Source organism: Euprymna scolopes, chromosome 12 (genome assembly GCF_053919585.1).
Source record: "Euprymna scolopes isolate OS-2025 chromosome 12, ASM5391958v1, whole genome shotgun sequence".
NCBI classification, from domain to species: domain Eukaryota; kingdom Metazoa; phylum Mollusca; class Cephalopoda; order Sepiida; family Sepiolidae; genus Euprymna; species Euprymna scolopes.
In genome coordinates, this window is record NC_136493.1 from 55064198 (window position 1) to 55082901 (window position 18704).

The window sequence follows — 18704 nt, forward strand, 5'->3', positions numbered from 1 at the left end:
AGTTTTGAATGCTTTCTAACTCATCTTAAATATTAACTCTTTATGGCTTTTAAATTTCCAAGCAAGATGGCCACTATTTTGTCCATGTTTTTCTGCCCATCCGGCCTCTTTTTCAGTCATCACAATTTTTATTTTATTTATTTATTTTTTATTTTTTTTTTTTGTTCAACTATAAAAAAATATTGTGATAATCGAAAACAAGGCCCTCTGGCTCGGAAAAAAATAAACAAGATGACAGCCATCTTGCTTGGAAATTTAAAACCTGTAAAGAGTTAATATTTAAGATGAAATAAAAAAAAAAAAAACATTTAAAAATGATGCAGGTAGATTACAAAGTAACTTTTATTGGCTATCTTAACATTTATTTATTGTATATTTTATTTTTTATTTTTTTTTACCACTTTTTCGAATTGCTGTGGATTGTAAAACAAACTCCAAATTTTGTTTCCAAAACTTGAATTTTGCCTGGAAAAGACCTTGAAAAACTTTGAAACATCCTTGAAAATGGGCATTGAAAATGTGTACAAACCCTGTTTACGAAAAAATTACAACTCCTTGCAAAAAAAAAAAAAAAAAAAAAAAAAAAGTTTTTGAGTTTTGGTTGTTATTTCTTTGAAAAAGTTTTAATTCTTAATATTTTTATATAATTAAAGCATTTTTACTGTTTTGGGGAATAGAACTTTTGTCCTTATGCTGGGTAAAAAAATATTTATATGAATTTAAGAAAAACATTGTATTCTCTACGTTAATTTTTTTGAAAGTCTGACTTGAACTTGTAAGAATTAGAGGTCCAACTCGGACTCCTCCCTTCATTCAACTCTACAAACCTGTTACTCAGTCTTCTATTATCTTGTACATAATTTGGTATGTTAACTGAAAATTGGCCAGGTTTAGAATAAAAAAAAACAAACAAAAAAACAGACCTTTTTACTTGATGCAGATACGCATGACATTGCATATCCTTAAAATTATATTTGCTTTTAAAATGAGAATATTTTCATGTGTTATTTTCGGACAATATACATAATAAGAATAGAAAAGGATTTAAACCTGTTTCTATTAATGTTTCTATACATTGTCATGAAAAACTTTTAATAAGCTGATTCCTGAATCTACAACAGATTGTATATATTTTTACGTGTTCAATATGCAACCAGGAGTTAAAATTACGAAAAATTTATTTCATTTCTTCAATTTTTTTTTTTTTTTTTTTTTAATCTAAATATTTATGCATTGATTTTTATTTATGCTTGGCCTGTTATAAAAAGAAAACCCCAAGTAAATTTACATAATGCTAATCTGTCTTGCTGTATTTAGTTTTCATAATATTGATTCTAATATCTTATTTTATTAGCTGGATGCCCGGCATTACCCGGTTGTACAATACATGATATTTTACTTTATGCAGATTGCATATATATTATAGAATCAATCCTCTATTGAATAATATATATTATAAGGAATAATTTGCCTAGTGAACTAATTTGCAAAAAAAAAAAGAAAAAGTCATCAAATTCTGTGTTTGTTTACAATATCACGTCAGCTGATATTTGAACTTGATGATGAAGTCACTTTTGATTAATGTTTAGTTTTAAAATATGTAAACAAAGAAATGATTTGTGGCGATTTTTAAATGGTGCCTCTTTTTTTATCATATATTGAACTCATTAAGAAGAAAAAATAAGATGGTGAGGTACACCCGGGCTTGAACAGAGGGTCATTCGATCTGTAGTAAAATGCTCTACCACTGAGCTATATCTCCAGATGGTAATGAATTTTTTTTAAGAAGAAATTATTTGCTGAGATTTTGTTTCTCTTGGCCAATGTAACGTAAAATAATATTTCCCTGTAAAAATATTTTTTATCTATAGGATGAAAGACTATTATAGGATCGAATTTTTTATCGATTTTCATTGAATGAATTTCTGTACAAAACATATCTAAGAACACTTCCAGACATATAAATTACTATTGTGTGAAATTTGCAAAAGATAGGCTCAGCCGTTTCGGAACCTGTGAGGAAGGAACTCACACACAAAGTGACTTTTATATAATAGAGATTTGATAAAATACTGCCATTAGATTTTACCTTGATATGTCCATTTTACGTTTTACCATTAAGTTTTTGAATAAATTATATACAAATACAGTTTCCTTTAAATTCACATGAAAATGATACACATGAAAGATAACATTCTTTTTTCTTTGGAGATTAATCTATAAAAGGCAACAGTTAGAAATTTTTTCATTGGTTTGCTTTGAAAAAGAGATAAGTGAAATGAGAACAATTTTGAAGTTAATGGCTTTGTTTGGTTTCTGGGTTTAATTTGATGAGAGATAAAAATTCACTGAGGAAGGCCATTGAAAAATATCTCTAATTTATTAGAAAAAAATGTGTTTTGAAATGGGCAGAAACAATTCTTTTTTTTTTTTTTAACAAATGCAGAATGTATATATATATAATCATAATATTTCTAAAATAAATATTGATTATTTTCATACCTACATTCTCATCAATATAGGAAATGATTACTGCCAGTTAGGAGATTCAAAGCTAGTCACATTATCTATATATACTGGCTTGCAATTGCAGGTAAGTTTGTGTGTGCGTATACAGGGTGTCCACAAAGTTTGGCTACATTATGTAGCCAGACTTTGTGGAAGCATCCTGTAGATTATATAGTCAGACTTTGTGGACACCCTGTATATATATAAAATTAGTTTTTTTGGGGAAAAAGAAATCCAGCGGAGTGCTCGATTATAAGGAAAATCTGAAAATAAGAGCGTATTTATATTTTGTTTACAGAAAGTTTTTAGATGAAACAAGTCATTGATGCCGTGAGTTTCAAGCCCGATAATTAGGACCATTTTAGATACCCATATCAAGCTTTCTTCAGCCTTGAAAGAGGTGAAAATTTTAAACGCATTTCGATATAATTAAATGGAATTTTACATTTAAATGGATATTGAAATAAATTTTAAGTTTTAAATTTAAAAAAAAAATTTTTTTAAGTTTTTTAAATTAATTTTGGTTTTAATATCAAAGGCACATAACATAAAAAATTTTAAATTTTAAAAAAATTTTAAATTTAAATTAGATTTTAAATTTAATCTAATTTAAAGTTAATAAAATCATCACCATCCGATAAATAGGGGGGGGGGGGCGGTTCGCAAAATGAGAGTTAAACGTGAACTCGTGATGTATATATATTTCCACTTCCGGTTATAAAATAGATGAGTATTGGCTGAAGAGAGCTCGATATGGGTATCTAAAACGGTCCTAATTATCGGGTTTGAAACCGACAGTACCAATGACTTGTCTCATCTAAAAACTTTCTGTAGACAAAATATATATATTTATTTTTCATAATATCTTTTAACAAAATATTAAGTTTTAAGTTAAGAATAACTTCAGTTTACATTTGAAATCAAGTTTTTGAAATATTTAATATAAATATTGTCTCTTAAAATTACTACCTAATTAAGATAATTAAGAATAGTTTTCTAATTCTTATTCTTTTTACTAGCCTGGGTGCCCAGCATTGTCCAGGTGTTTGTGGAAAACAAAACAAAAGAAAATGTAGTAGGCAGGCAGGCTCAAACCCGTGACGCAAAGGCAGAAAAGAAAGTGGAGTTGTGTGTAAGGGTGTTGGTTGAGCAAAAAAACAAACAAAAAAAAAAACGGAAAATTGCGAGCACAAAAAAAAAAAGGTAATAAGCAGGCTCAAACCCGTAACGTGCCAGAGGAAAAAGATGAAAAAAACAAACAAAAAAAAAAAAAGGTCTTACCATACCGTGATTTTGATGTCACGGGTGGTTGAAATAACATCCTTTATGCAACGTTGAGGGTTGAATGACTTGCAAAAGTGTCAGCGAAAAAACCGACCCACCCTGTAGAAAAGTACCAGTTGAGAGTAAAGAAATTAATATTTTTGACCAATTTTTTTATATTTATCTTCCGAAGGGTCGAGCTTGAAAATGATACAGATCTCGTGAAATTCTGTCCCGCTGTCGAAGGTTTTAGGCAGATATACATACATACATACATACATACATACATTTAAACAAACAGGTGAGATTTATATTATGGACTAGCGAGGTTGACTGTGTGTTAGTGTAAAAGAAAAACAAAGATTTTGAAGCCTTGAGGCAAAGGTGGTGAAAAAGAAAGTGTGAAAAAACCTGACCTCTTACCGCTCGGCCACAACAGGAGAGGAAGTGAAAAGTGTTTTAATTTAATGATTAAAAACTTAAGTGACAGGCACGTGAATTTAATGAGGTCAAACATCACGACATAGAGGGAATGAAATCCCGCACTTAAGTTTGGCTGTGAGGCAGTTTTTGCTTTTGTTTCCCCAAGATGTTGGGTTGGGGGAAAAATCAGCTTCCCATAAAAAGGGGAGTGTCTAAATGAATAGCAATTGTCTGATATAAGGCCCCCCCCCCCATTGATCAAATCTTACTGCTGGGAACAATGTCTTCGCTTGAGATTAGTTTTGATTTTATACGAAAAAGCCGAACGGACCAGAGAGGTGCTGAAATAGCAAGAATTTTGTAAAAGTTGATGTAAATAAATTTAGACGCGATGTGCGTTCATAAATTGTAGATATTACAATCTAGGGTGTATATAAAAAGTTCTTTAAAAAAAAAAAAATAGTACCCCCCCCCTCCCCCAAAGAAACCCCGGTGAAAAAAGCCTTTCATGGATACAAAAAAATGCGTACACTGCTTTTGCCTTGTGGATCATATATATATATATATATATATATATATATATATATATATATATATATATATGATCCACCTAGAAATCTGAGGGTTTTTCATGACAAAATTATTTGGTAGTTTATACAAGTTTATCAGCAGTAATTTTAACATCCTTATGATATATCTTATTGCAGTATTTTCAAATAGTCTGAGAGGCTAAGTATGTGTATAATGGTATCCTAATGTTAACATGTATAACATGCATGGTTTGTTTAGAATTCTGTCAAATCGTTTTGTAACCTATCATTTTATTGGTGTTATAATCCATCCCTCTTATTACACATCTGCCAACTCTGATAAATTTGCTCATTGGAAATGTTAGCAATTTATCTTTTTGTGATCTTGAATAATTTTGGATTTTCAAAATTTCCAGATTTATTTTTGTTAAACTTTAAAAATTATTGTAGATAGAATTTTCATTTAACAATGATTTATTTTTCCACCCAGACTCCCCTCTCCCAAATTTTACCATTATGACAATATTCCATTATGCTTCAGTTGTAATGTTTTATTTAGTGCAAGCAAAAGTTAATAAATAAAAAATAAAAAAACAGTATTCATTGTTTTACTATTAAAGTATTTGCAGATGACAAAATTCTTGTCTCTGTTTTAACCTTGGTTAATTAAAATATATTTTTGGGATTTAAGAAACACTTTTACCAGTGTTGTTAACAAAAGCTTAAGTATTTATTGAATCAAACAGTTTTTCCTCCTGAACATCTGATGACAAATGTACTTTATTGACTGAGCTTTGCCTCTTGTTTATATGCATTTTTTTTATATACAATTCTTATTATTCCACCTCTTAAGTCTGTGCTTATGTATTTCACCTTAGAAAAGTTATGATTGTGCAAATGTCATGCTTCACATTTTTTATTTAGAATTAAAATTGCACAATTTTTTTCTCTTTTTAGTTAATACATTATTTTCATCACCATTTATTATTTATTCTATGAAAGTACATCTCAACTAAAATATTTAATTATTTTTTAATGCTCTTTTTTTTTCTTTTTTTTTTTTCAATTTTTTAAATGAGGATTGATTATTTGGATTATTCTCATCACGCAACATTTCAGCTGATGTAGCCTGCAACTTCAGGTGTATCTTGTGGAACTTGGGGAATCTATACATAATTTTGAGTGGAACTCTTTGTTTAATCTACAGAGGTTAGCCTGCTCTTGTTCCATCTGTTATGACCAGGTAGAAATCAAGTAATTTGTAAATTGTATTCTTGGTATCATCTGCACCAACCAGTGAATGCCACTGCAACAACAGTCAAATATATCAAGAAAAACTCAAAATTACTGAAAGTGTATTTTTTTTTTTTTTTTTTTTTTTTTTTCAAATGAAAGAAAAAAAAAAAAAAAGGCTTAGACTTTGCATATAAATTTACTAATTGTTATTTACATGAAGTATTCGGGGGGGGGGGGGGGTATCACACCAGCTCCTAGAAAGACTGCTTTACTCAAGTGGACAAAATGGACTTGTTTTTTGTCCGCAAATCCAAAGTTTCTTACATGATCCAAGTAGAAGTGATCACAAAGAAAAGTTAGTTTGCTTCCAAAAGTCTGAAAATATTCTCTCCTTCTCTAGGTGGCAAAAAATGAATTTTTTTTTTTGTAAATGTGTAAAATTAATTTTTTAGGGTTTATCTCATATCTAACAAAATTTGTGATTATTTATTTATAGAGGTATCATACACTCTTTAGTTTTTATCTCTACTATTATATAAAAGGAACTTTGTGAGTTCATTCTGATAGACTCGAAAACGGCTGGACCGATTTTTTTTTTTTTTTTTTTTTTTTTCTCCACACAAAGGTACTTTATGTGTCTGGCAGCGTTCTTAGAGTTTGTATCTGAATGTCTTCAAGAAGTATCAATAATAGAAATAATCTGATGAAAGAATGAACAGTCGATTTTGACCGAAGTTAACACCCTACATAGTCTAACATCCCAAGTGTGTTTGAGAAGTTTTATTACCACACAAGCCGAAAAGCCTGACATCAAAGAACCTACTGTTGATTTTATATGACGGCATGTTCAAAATGAATATATCTGTTTTAGAGTGGATACTTGACTTGCATTTTCAACTTTAATGCAAACCATTATATATAAAAAATAATTTTAAAAATCGACAGTAAGTTTTCTAAAGTACAATGTAGACTACAATGTACTGTAAACTAAGTTACTGCGAGAGGCATGTAAAGCTTTCTTGAGGTGCACCGTGGTGAGTCCCCAGTTAGAGCAGGCAATCAATTGATTTGATTGAAAAATAAACAATTTCACCAATTTTGATGACAATAGAAATATTGGAGTATGAAACATTTGTTGATCATTATTCAATCTCTGGCAACATTGGATCACCCTGCTAGTATTGTATAAAATAAAATGTTTGTAAAAAACTATGAAGTTAATTTAGTTTGATGAATGGAATTTGCAAAATGGTTGGACTAAAATTTCTATCAACAAATTAATAAAACTAAAAATTTCTTTGGTACTTTCAAATCCTCTAATTAAATCTTTTAAACAAAACTATTTTTAATGTGTGTATTTGTACATCTTAAATTTTTTTTTTTTTTTTTTATTTTCTGCAGGTTCTGTTGTTGATCTCGTTCTTCAGCGCTGACTCTCAGGTGAAACAGGTCACTGTTAGGTGACTGATGGCATTTAGGAACCCACTGGACAGCATGGCTGGGATGGGACAGTAAGTATACTTTTATGATTTATTTGTTCTTGTATGAAGTTATTTTATATTTTTTACTTTTAAGTGCAATTTTCTGTTTATCAAAGAATTTTTTTTTTCATCAAAGCAATACCAGAGTCATTAATGAAAGTTTCAAGACCTCTCTTCTAGAATGATATTTTCATTTTTTTTTTTTTTAAGTCATTTGTGACATATCTTTTTGCTTGATGCAACCTCTCATTTCTACTGTCGGTCATTATCAACATATGGTTTAGAGTTATAAGATTTTTGTCATTATCAATTTAGGAAGTAGTTTAGAAAGTAGGTAAAACAATCTCAACCTGTTGTTGGCTATTCTAAGTACGTGATTAGTACAAACCTATGTTGTAGAAAGAGAACTGGTGCTTCAAGAAAATTACTAAAAGATTATGCATTGGTGATATTACTATACTTGCCTGAAAATGAACCATAAAATAGTTAAATATATATATATATATATATATATATATAAATAATAAAAAAAAAAAAAAAAAAAAAAAAAAAAAAAACAGGATTGTATTGGAGAAGACACAATAATATAATGATCTAGACCAAAGGAGGAAATTTTTCAAATTATTCTTTCATTTTTTTTATTAAAATATTATTTTTGACCATCATTTCTCTGTGATTAGCAAGTGATTTTCATTTCTCTGGTGATTGTGGGAGGGGGTTGCATCTTTATTGACCCTTTGTTGCTTAAACAAATACTGTTTATTCTTTAAATCTTTTACAAACATCATTTCGTCAAATATTTTATTTTATTTACATATTTAATTCCATTCTTTTTAAATAAGAGAAAATTCTGAGTAAAATAAATCTGTTATCTTTAATTTTTAGTTTATATATTTCAGAAATATAGTGAGTTGGTTCTTATCTCTATAATAAAATGGCAAGCAATCTACGAAAGATTAATGCAAGCAACAGTAAACTTAGTCACTAGTTTTGTCTTTGCGCCAGCCTCTCGAACCAAAGGTTCTCAAGTCCTTAGCCACCCTTACTCAAGGCATGTCTCTATGCTGGTCTATCTTCAGCTAGCTCCTCCCACACATTCACATCGATGCCAAGAGCGATCAGATCCCGTTTGGTCACGTCTTTAAAGCGCAGCACCGGGCGACCGCGGCTTCTTGATCCATTTGACAGTTCGCATGTCCATAAATAATGATCAGAAAGTACTTGTCATAAATATGATCAGTTGACACCACCTTCTTGATAATATATATATATATAAACACATACAACCCCATTTTGTCTTTTAACTCTTGGTCATTAAATTAAAATTTTTGCAGTTACATTGATACAGTATTTTGTTTATTCAACTTCTTCCAAATTTTTCTCTTGTCTGTTTGAAATGAATTTAAAACATTTTATTATTTACTTGACCTTTAACACAAATTTTATTTTTTGGTCCCCCAACAAAGGGATTGGACCTAGTAATTCACTCCTGTTTGTTTGTTCGCACTTTTCTCAATAACCATGCTTTAGATTTTTTTTTTAATTTTGCACAAACATTAGTCATGGTGAAAGTAAATTTTTGCCAGAACGGATTTTCCAGGATAACTCTATCCCCCCCCCCCCCCCCAGGGGGAATTATAGATGTAAAATTACCCCCAAATTGTTCATTTGTTTGTATTTTTTCTCAATAACAAGGCTTTAGATTTTTAAAAAAAATTTTGCACAAACATTAGTCATGGTGAAAGTTATGGAGGAGGAGTTTGTATGATCAGCTTGTTTTTGTGCAGTTAAAATCATTCTTTCAATGTTATTTATTTCTTATGAACAAATGAGCAGAATCAATAAACAAGCCAGGAATCCTCAAACTAAATGGTCCTTATTTAAGATGTACATAATTTAACATAACAAAAATATTTTCGCCTTTACTTTCTCAAATGATTTCTACATAGAATTTTTTTTAATTCTGTGCATAGATTTAAAAGCATTTGTCTAATTTAATTATAAATTCAAAAATTCTTATTAAAGTAAAAATATATTACTAAACATTTATTAAATATGATCTATTTTTAATTAAAAATAATTTCTCTTCAAAGTAAATAATGCATTAAATAGATACAATGACTTGATGTAGTTTATTTGACTAAAAATGTTAGAACACTTGTTTCTAATGTTAATGTATTTTTAATTTTGAATGAGTTTTTAAAAAGTTCAGAATTAATATTGGTAAGAACATTGGATCAAAGATACAGTTTCCACATCTGTAGTTAGTTTGGCTCTTAGATTAGTCATTTAATTGTTGTGCCACAACACATACAGATAACTTTTGCTTTAGGTATATATATATATATATATATATATATATATATATATATATATATATATATATATATATATATAATATTTTTTTACTATTATATACAAGGAACTTTTGCTCTGTGTGAGTTCATTTCCTATGGACTCCTAAATGGCTGTGCCTTTTTTTTTTTTTTTTATTTCACACAAATGTACTTGATGTGGGTGGTAGTGTTTTTAGATAGGTTTTGTATCGGAATGTCTTCAATAAATATCAAATGTATAATTGATAAAATCCAATGAAAGAAGGAACGGGCGATTTTTACTAAAATTAATGCCTTATACAGCCTAACATCACAAATGTATTTGAGAAGTATTATCTCACAGGCAAAAAGGTCCGACATATAAAATTAACAGTAGGTTCTTTGATATGACAGAGACATGTTCAAACTGAATGTTTCTGTTTAGAACACAATTGAACCATAATACTTGATATTTACATTTTAAACTTTAATTCAAACCATTTGGTTCTCGATAAAGCAATGTAGACTACAATGTAACTGCGAGGATTGTAAACTGGGCGTTACTGATTTCGATGCCAAAGTATGGGAGTGTGAAACATTCACTGATCCTCATTCATTCTCGGGTAACGTTGGGTCTCCCTGCTAGTATATATATTGTGCATGTATGTCAGCAAATTACAACTATTTTGTTCACAGCAGTGACAGACGGTCCCCACCCAACACACTCTTAATTTATAATATTATAATGAAACATTTGGTTTTATTGTTCTGTTTATAGTTTTCTTTGTTTTTTATTTTATTTTTTATTTTTTCTCTAGTTTTGGTTAACTTTTCTTTTTTTATGTTGACTCCATTACATTATATAAATTTGAATGGTTTCAAATAAAAACTCTCCTGTAAAACTGGATATTCTTAAACTTCAGTCACAAAAATAGAATCAGCACAAATCAATATAATTTCGTCAAGAAGAACCTTACACAGACATAAGCATGTCATGTCAATGTTGAACTTTGGAATAAATTGTGTAAATCGAAAGGAATGTGAGAGGAAATTCTTAGCATACGTTTGAAAGATTGGTTTTTAACATTCATCATTTTGTAAGTTGCAACCATTGGTTGTATGTGCACACACATACACTGTTCAGAAAGATAGAATTCCTGGTATTGGGAAAATTCAGTTTTTATTGTTTCCCATGTCCGTGTACATCTGGTTAAATGATTGCGAAAAATGAATCTGTATATTGCATCACGTGGATGCAGTTGTCTTTAAAATTCTTAACACAAGTTATTGGATTCAAATGTTGGTCAGAATCTGTATGTTCTCTATTCCTGTGTGTACTGTCCAATGCAACATGGCTGACTTCTTTAAAATCTCAAGTTATTATTGATTAGCTTTCCATTTAACATTAGGTATTGTTTTGACAAATATTTTATGAATATTATGATGTTGCATCAATCATTTTCTGTCTCCTTTTTAATTCCACAGAAATCTTCTAATCTGATAAATTTTTAAAGATTTTAGCAAATTTACTAAAATTACTTTTATTAGCAAATTGTTTTAATACAAAATTTATTTTTAAAACATTTTCTTCTAGGAAGTTATTTTTACAATGCTTCTGTTGATATAACCTAACTTCAGGTATGTTTTGTCAAACTTGCGAATCTTTGTTGGGTTAGGAACCTATATGGAATGTAGAACTGAAACTTTTCTGGGGCAGATTTTTCTTGTTCTGTCAGTAATGAGTACAGGTTCACAATTTTTTTTTTTTTTTTTTTTTTTTTTTTTTTTTTACATAGGAGTCACCATTTATAAAAGCCCGGAGGCTACTCAAGGATAAGGGTTATAGAGTGTACAATAGTCAATGGGATAATATCGTAGTAATCGTTAGTAATAGAAATTTGGTAAATTGGATTACTTAAGGAGGCGGTTCATCAAGAATTTCTTTATGTTTGACTTGAAGACAGTCAAGTGGTAGTCAGCTTGGAAGCAGGCAAATGGAAGAGAGTTCCATAGGCGTGCAGTTCAAAGAAAGAAACGTTGTTCATGGAAATTACTTATAACGTCACCAACTTACTTTCGGAAGAACCCCCCCCCCCCCATCCGCCTTTTCTTTTACATCGTAAGCTTCTTAAAACGTGACTAGCTTAAGTTTCAGAATAAAATCACGCTTTCTTTTAACGGTTAATTAAAAAAAAAAAATGTTTTGAACGCTGCTAACTCAATTTTCTTTCACTACAGTTTGCAATTTGGAGACGGAATTGTTTTTGTTGAGATAAGTGATTTCAATTTTAATCATGCTTTTTATTTTAGATTTAAAATATTAATAACTCCATTTTATTTCAGTATTTAAATTTGTGTATTTCTGTTTTATTAAATGCTAGCTTTTTTTTTTCTCGTCCAATACCGGCTTCCATCTTATCTCGAAATTACTTATAATGTCACCAACTTACTTTCGGAAGAACCCCCCCATCCGCCTTTTCTTTTACATCGTAAGCTTCTTAAAACGTGACTAGCTTAAGTTTCAGAATAAAATCACGCTTTCTTTTAACGGTTAATTTTAAAAAAAAATGTTTTGAACACTGCTAACTCAATTTTCTTTCACAGGCACAGTTAAAGAGTGGGGAAAATTGACAGTGGTTTCAGCTAGACGGGTGTTTTTCATGAAAGATTGGCGAGGTGCGACTAGGGATTAGAGTTTAGATGAGCACTTGCCATGGAAATAACGATAAAACAGTCTTGCAACGTCTCTTCTGTGCGAAAGAGGTTGCAGAGAAGAGAAAAGGGCATCCCTCACTAAGCTATGAAGTCTATTTTGAACTCTGTCCAGGCAGGATAAGATGTTTCTAGCAGCTTCTGCCCAAATGTGGCAACAGTACTCCATCCTTGGACGTACTTGGCTTTTATATAGGTAGAGAATTGCCTCAGGAGTGAGGTATCTACTGGTGCGGTAGAAGGATCCCACCATTTTTTCCAGCGACCTTGGCAACAGATTTGATGTCCGTGTTCTATTTCAGATAAAGAGTAAACATCAAGCCCAGAAGCTTGTCAAAACATGGAGCCTCCCCAAGTCGAGAGCTATCCATTTCAGTTGATGCCAGACAGTGATCGGAGTGTTGATGTTGTAAAGATAGGTTGGTTTTAGATGCATTAAAAGTAACCAGCCCCCCCTTTCCCCCCTTGTACCACACGCTCAAGATCAGAGGAGAGAGAATCAGAACTTGATCATTTATGGCCTTTGATGTGTTGCCATAGATGGTAGTGTCGTCAACATAAATGTCAACGAATGATACGTATGTATTTTGGGAGATCATTGATGTAGATCAGGAGGAAAGTTGGGCCCAGGATGAACTCCTGAGGGATTCTAGCATTAATACTGTGCGCTTCTGATTTCTGCCCATCAACCACTACTCTTATGAGCCTATCAGAGAGAAATGATTTAATAATTAAGACATTTCCAGCGATATCGTAGCTGAAAATCTTGTGGAGTAGGCCTTTATGCCATATCCTATTAAAGGCCTTTGATATGTCAAGAGCAATTGCCCTAGAAAGGAAGCCTTTGTTGAGAGATTTACTAATCCTATGAGATATAACCGTTAGCACATCTGTAGATCTAGCAAAACGGAAACCATATTGCATGTCACTAAGAACGTTATTTCTGCTGAGGTGGTTGACTACTTTTTTTTATTTAATATTGCTTTCAGCAACTTACTCATGACGCACAGGAGACTTATTGTTTATACTTGGAGGGAGATCACCTATTACCCAAGTTCTTAAATACAGGGTATACTGATGAGGTTTTCCAGAGTGTTGGGAAGCAATCCTTAATACAACACTTAAACAGTTTTGTAAGTATGGGAGCAAGTTCTGGTTGAAGCTTTTTTAACACTATCATTGGAATGCCGTCGGGGCCAGTTGCTTTACTGGAGTCGAGGTTCTTGATTAGCTTGGAGACATCACGCACAGATATTTGTATGTCGCATAGTGTATTGTCTGTTACAGGAGGAAATACAGTAGGGTAGAATTAGCTGCAAAGTTCTTGTAAATAATTTAGCTTTGTCTGATGCTGGCGTGATGACCTCAGGTTTATTGATGATGGTTGGGATAGAACTCCGGATTCTGTTTGCTATTTGCCAAAACTGGTGGGAACCAAGCTGCTCCTCAGCTACTTTGGATTTAATGGACTGAGCATATAGCTCTCTTTCATTTTTATTACTCTTTTACAGTGGTTGCTGGCAGTCCTGAAAGCGGCTTTAGTCTCACTGCATCTATTATGTTGGTAGCTCTGGAAAAAGTGATTTCTGTGCGCGATGGCAACAGCACATTCCACGGCTGGCTGTTAGGTTTTTGCTGGAATTTTTTTGAGGATATGAATTGGTCTATACCTACAATTAACCATTCCGTCAGGTCAGATACTATAGAGGACACATTCTTTTTAAACGTGGAACACAGAGGTAGATCAGATAGAAATGTACGGAAGCTATCCCAGTTAGAGTATCAATATACTATATGATGAGAGGTACGTCTGAGGACATTACATTTCATTTTTATCTTAACTGATACAACTGAGTGGTTGGAAGATCCTAGAGACGGAACAGAAGATGAACATAGCTCAGGGCAAGTTGTGATAAAGAGGTCTAGGAGACTCGCATACTGACCGTCAGTATCAAGCACACGGGTGGGTTCGTGAAAAATTTGAGTTCATAAGCAATAGAGAAATCGTGATAGAACCTCCCCTCATCTGTCTTGTTTGAGTGGGTCAACCATTCCACATTGTGGACATTGAAGTCACCACAGATGTGAGAGTTAGCCGAAGGATGAGCAGACAGGATATGGTCAATTTTCTTAGATATGCTCTTAAAGATAGTAACTCCACTGTTGTGGGGGGCAATAAAGGGCAAATATAAATGCAGTGGTATAAGCAAGTGTAACCCGGAAGCACATGTAGAGTAAATTAGGGTCTTCTCTGGAGATGTCCCTTCCACATGGAAAACCATTTTTAATGTATGCACATATTCCATGCCCATGGCGATTTTTGGGGGTCAGATTTGGATGTTAAGTTAGAGTATCCTTTAATTACGAACTCATCTAGGGAAATGGTTGGTTCAATGCCAGTTTCGCTTAGGAATAATATGTCCGGTTTAGTCTCCTGCAATTGGGTTTCAATCTCTGGAAGGTTGGAATGTAGACCCCTAATGTTGGAGTCATGGTAGTGGGGGGGGGGGGTCTACGCTGGAAGATGGGGGTTCTAGTTTTATTTGTGTATTTTTTCTGGAGATATTTTATGGTGAATTTTTGGAACAGGTCGACAGACTTGGTTATAACAGGGTAGAGAGGGAGAGTAAGGAAGAAAAGGATAAAAAATGTTTTTTTGTAGCACATAAGGTAAAGTCGTAACAATTACCCACTAATATGGCATCGAGAAGCCCCACCAGGAGCTACTGCATGGTCCAGAATCCATTCACCAAATGGCAATACAGCAGCCCCAGTACTCTGCACCTGCTGATAGGATAGCCTCTGTAGTGGTTAATCCAAGGTGGGGGTTCCTCATTATCAGGCAGATAATGTCAGCCCAGATGAAACGTTTACCTCCAGCACCCTTACTAGTGACATGGCCACAAGGTAGACATAGAAACAGGAAATTCCGACATCTCGGGCTACTGTTCATGCAAATACTACCGACCTAGTAAACAGCTTTTTCTTCCTTTGTCAGAAAAATCGCTCATTGCAATTGAGGACTGAGGGCAAAAAAGGAGAAACAAGAGTTACTGAAGCTGCCAATAACGCATCCACAGAGCAGTATCTACTCTCCATTTTAAAAAAAAAAAAAAAAAAAGAGGGGTACAAGGGACTTATTAATATCTACTTAATATAAGACCGTTGCTCCATTTTCAATTTAAGATGAAATTTGAAGATAGTCTCCCCTTCCATATAATCGCATGGATTTGTATTGTGGAGTCGACATTCGCTCCTCGTACATTGCCAAGATAAAAGAACTAACTTTGAGTGGCTTCGTTCACATTGTTTAAACTCATAAATCATTCTCTGTCAATGAGTTCTAAACATTTTCATAGGTAAGAGGGGTAGCAGGAGGTGGGGGTAAGTTCCAGCATGCATTTTTCTTAACGTTTCCAAATTTTTCTACTTGATTGATACACTCGCGAATTACGTAGCAGATACTTGGGAGTTACATCGCTCAAAACATGAGAATAATATCTGCAATAAGGCAAGTAGTCCAAATAATCTAGAAAAAAAAAAAAGTTTCAATATGTTCCTGTTTTGATCCAAAATTTCATTTTATAAAAAAGGACTATTAGAATTTCGAATTATTCTTATCAACCCATTTTATTTTCACGTCCAAACATCTTGTGTGCTTCCTAATGAATTGTCTTTTAACCACATGATGTCATATCCGTTTCTAATACATTTCTATGCAATTTTCAACTCTGGATCATCAAGTTGACCTTGGCTAACTCTTCAAGTTTCCTCATTTCTTTTTATTCTCAACTAAATTATGTACTAGAGGATCTATCTGCTTAATATCTAACAAAAGCTGTTTGGATATCCACATGTCACCTTCATATTTGTCAGTACTAAAATATTCCCTACTCAAAATATGTACTAGCAGTAATGATTTTATATTATTTTTCCAGGTTGTGTGAAAATGTTTCTGGGTGGATTAATCTGAATCTTATTTCTTCATGTGAAAAACTATTTAATTTAATGTTTTGCTAGATTGTACAATTTTCTCTATTCATCATTTATATAATAAAAACTCGACATACATGTGAGAATAATGAAACTTAACTGTAAAAAATTATTTCACTATCAATATAGACATAAAAATATTTCCTTAATATTGTTAGCAGTTTGATGGTATTATTATCATTAGTAGTAGTAAGTTAATCTGTCTTGTTAGTCCATTTCAAGTAATGAATTGTGAAGTGGGCTAAATCACCTAGTCTAAAATATGGCAAGTAGATTTTAACAGTTGTAAACTGAACCTATATTGTTTTAAAAAGGCATCCTGTACAATTTAATTAACTTGACATCAAGGAGAAAGAATTTCATTAAATTGTTATAACTTTTGTACCATCAGAATCAGAAAATGAAATCTCACAGTTTCAGTTAATTTGAAAATATCTTAAATTTTGAACGTAACCATAAAAATAAGTATGAAAATATGATGAATATAGCATCTTAACAAATCTTTATTTATTTATTTATTTTTATTTTTTTTTTTTTGCAAAAAATGGCCCAAAACCAACACTTACTGAAGAATATTTACATTCAGACATTTCTAATGACTTTCATAGAAGTAGAATACTTGCTCAAAAGATGTCTATATGGACCTACTTTTCTATTTTTACTGAATACTTTAAAATAAAACCTTTTATTAATGATGATTCTGTTGAACTTTACTTATATTTGATGGTGAACTATTTAAAATATTCTAAAATCGGTATTAATATTTTATTTAAATATTTTTACATTTGAACTTAAATTTAAAAAATAAAAATGATAATATTAAGAGTTTTCGTGTGTGTAAAACAAATTTTCAAATTACTTTTAAAAATAATTTAAAACAAATGATCACAATACTTTTTCATTCAGTCACATCGATTGAATACAGTAAGGATATGAGGATAAATGTGGTTTGATCTGAGCTTTTTCTAGCATGCATAAATTAAACATTTGTGTAAATGCAGTTTACTCTTCTAACATTTTTATCTTGTGTTAAAAAAAAAAGTTATATATACGAGGATCATTCCAAAAGTAAAGCATCTTTTTTCTTTTTTTCAACTTGCAAAGTTGAACTATGAAGACAGAAGTGGTACCATTAAAACTAACAACCTTTTATGCTTCAGAATTTATTTTTCTATGTAGTCCCCACCATTCTCAATGCACTTTTGCCAGGAATTCAATGACTCATCTTTGCTGCTGATGCATGTTCATGACAGGGGTTGCTTTCTTAGTCTCACACTGTCAATGTTTGTAATAGAGATGAAACTTTCAGGTTATGAATGCATAAGTTTAGTCATAATGCAATTTGCAATAACGTCTTACCCATTCGGTGGAATAAAAGATAGAAGGCATTACTTTTGGAATGCCCCTCATATACATTGCTGTATGCACAATTCTCCAAATACATTTATTTATTCAAGGGTACTTCTGTTTTTGTATTTGAACTACTATTTTCATCCTGTTATTTTCACATATCAGACAATGTAACCTTTGACTGTAGATGCATTTTGCCAGACTCTATATGGAATCTCAAACTGAACAAGAGTTCAACAAAATGCACCTGAAGGTCGGGGTTTACATCAGTTAAGACTCAAAATGATTCCATATAATAGAAATTATTAATCTAAAAAGATTCAAAAACCAAGTTTGATATATATATATATATATATATATATATATATTAGTAGCATTACAAGCGTATGCTGTATTTTCATGGACATCGGCAATATTACATACCTAATGTGCTTCAACATGTCATATCTTTATTATTTGTGGGTCAATTTTTAAAAGAATTACATTGATGGAAAGAGAATAAGCATTCCAATGATGTTAATTTATTTTTCTTTTATGCTCCAAGTTAAAAAGGAAAAAATGGTAAAAAATGATGACACCAAAAAGGGAAACTGTTTTTTCAATGTTTACATTTCATACGTTACGTTTAGATACATGTGTGGGGTCAAATTTAATTGGATATGGCTGAAATTTTACAGGCTATATAAGCAAGAAGTCCATCTCTACTGAACTTTGATTTATATTTTTACGACCACAGGAAGCAAGTTATGACTGAGCAAAGTTGACGAAGAATATTTCAAAATTGATAAGATAAATCGGTATATATCATCCATTTCCAAATAGATGATAGTTTCAGAATTATTTTCATATATAATATGTAAATATTTGATAATTATTGTGTGGAAATTTCTTTA

At 31.6% G+C, this 18704-nt stretch overlaps 1 protein-coding gene across 14 annotated transcripts in view; it reads left to right on the forward strand.

Annotated features, from left to right (window-relative positions):
* LOC145291289 (CCR4-NOT transcription complex subunit 2-like) overlaps positions 1–18704 on the forward strand; it is a 124724-nt gene that overhangs the window by 41821 nt on the left and 64199 nt on the right. For all 14 annotated transcript variants that reach the window (XM_080136942.1, XM_080136949.1, XM_080136948.1 and 11 more), the window contains one exon: positions 7362–7471. In XM_080136942.1, the coding sequence (XP_079993068.1) occupies positions 7428–7471 (44 nt within the window). In that variant the 5' untranslated portion in view covers positions 7362–7427. The remainder of the gene's footprint in view (positions 1–7361; positions 7472–18704) is intronic.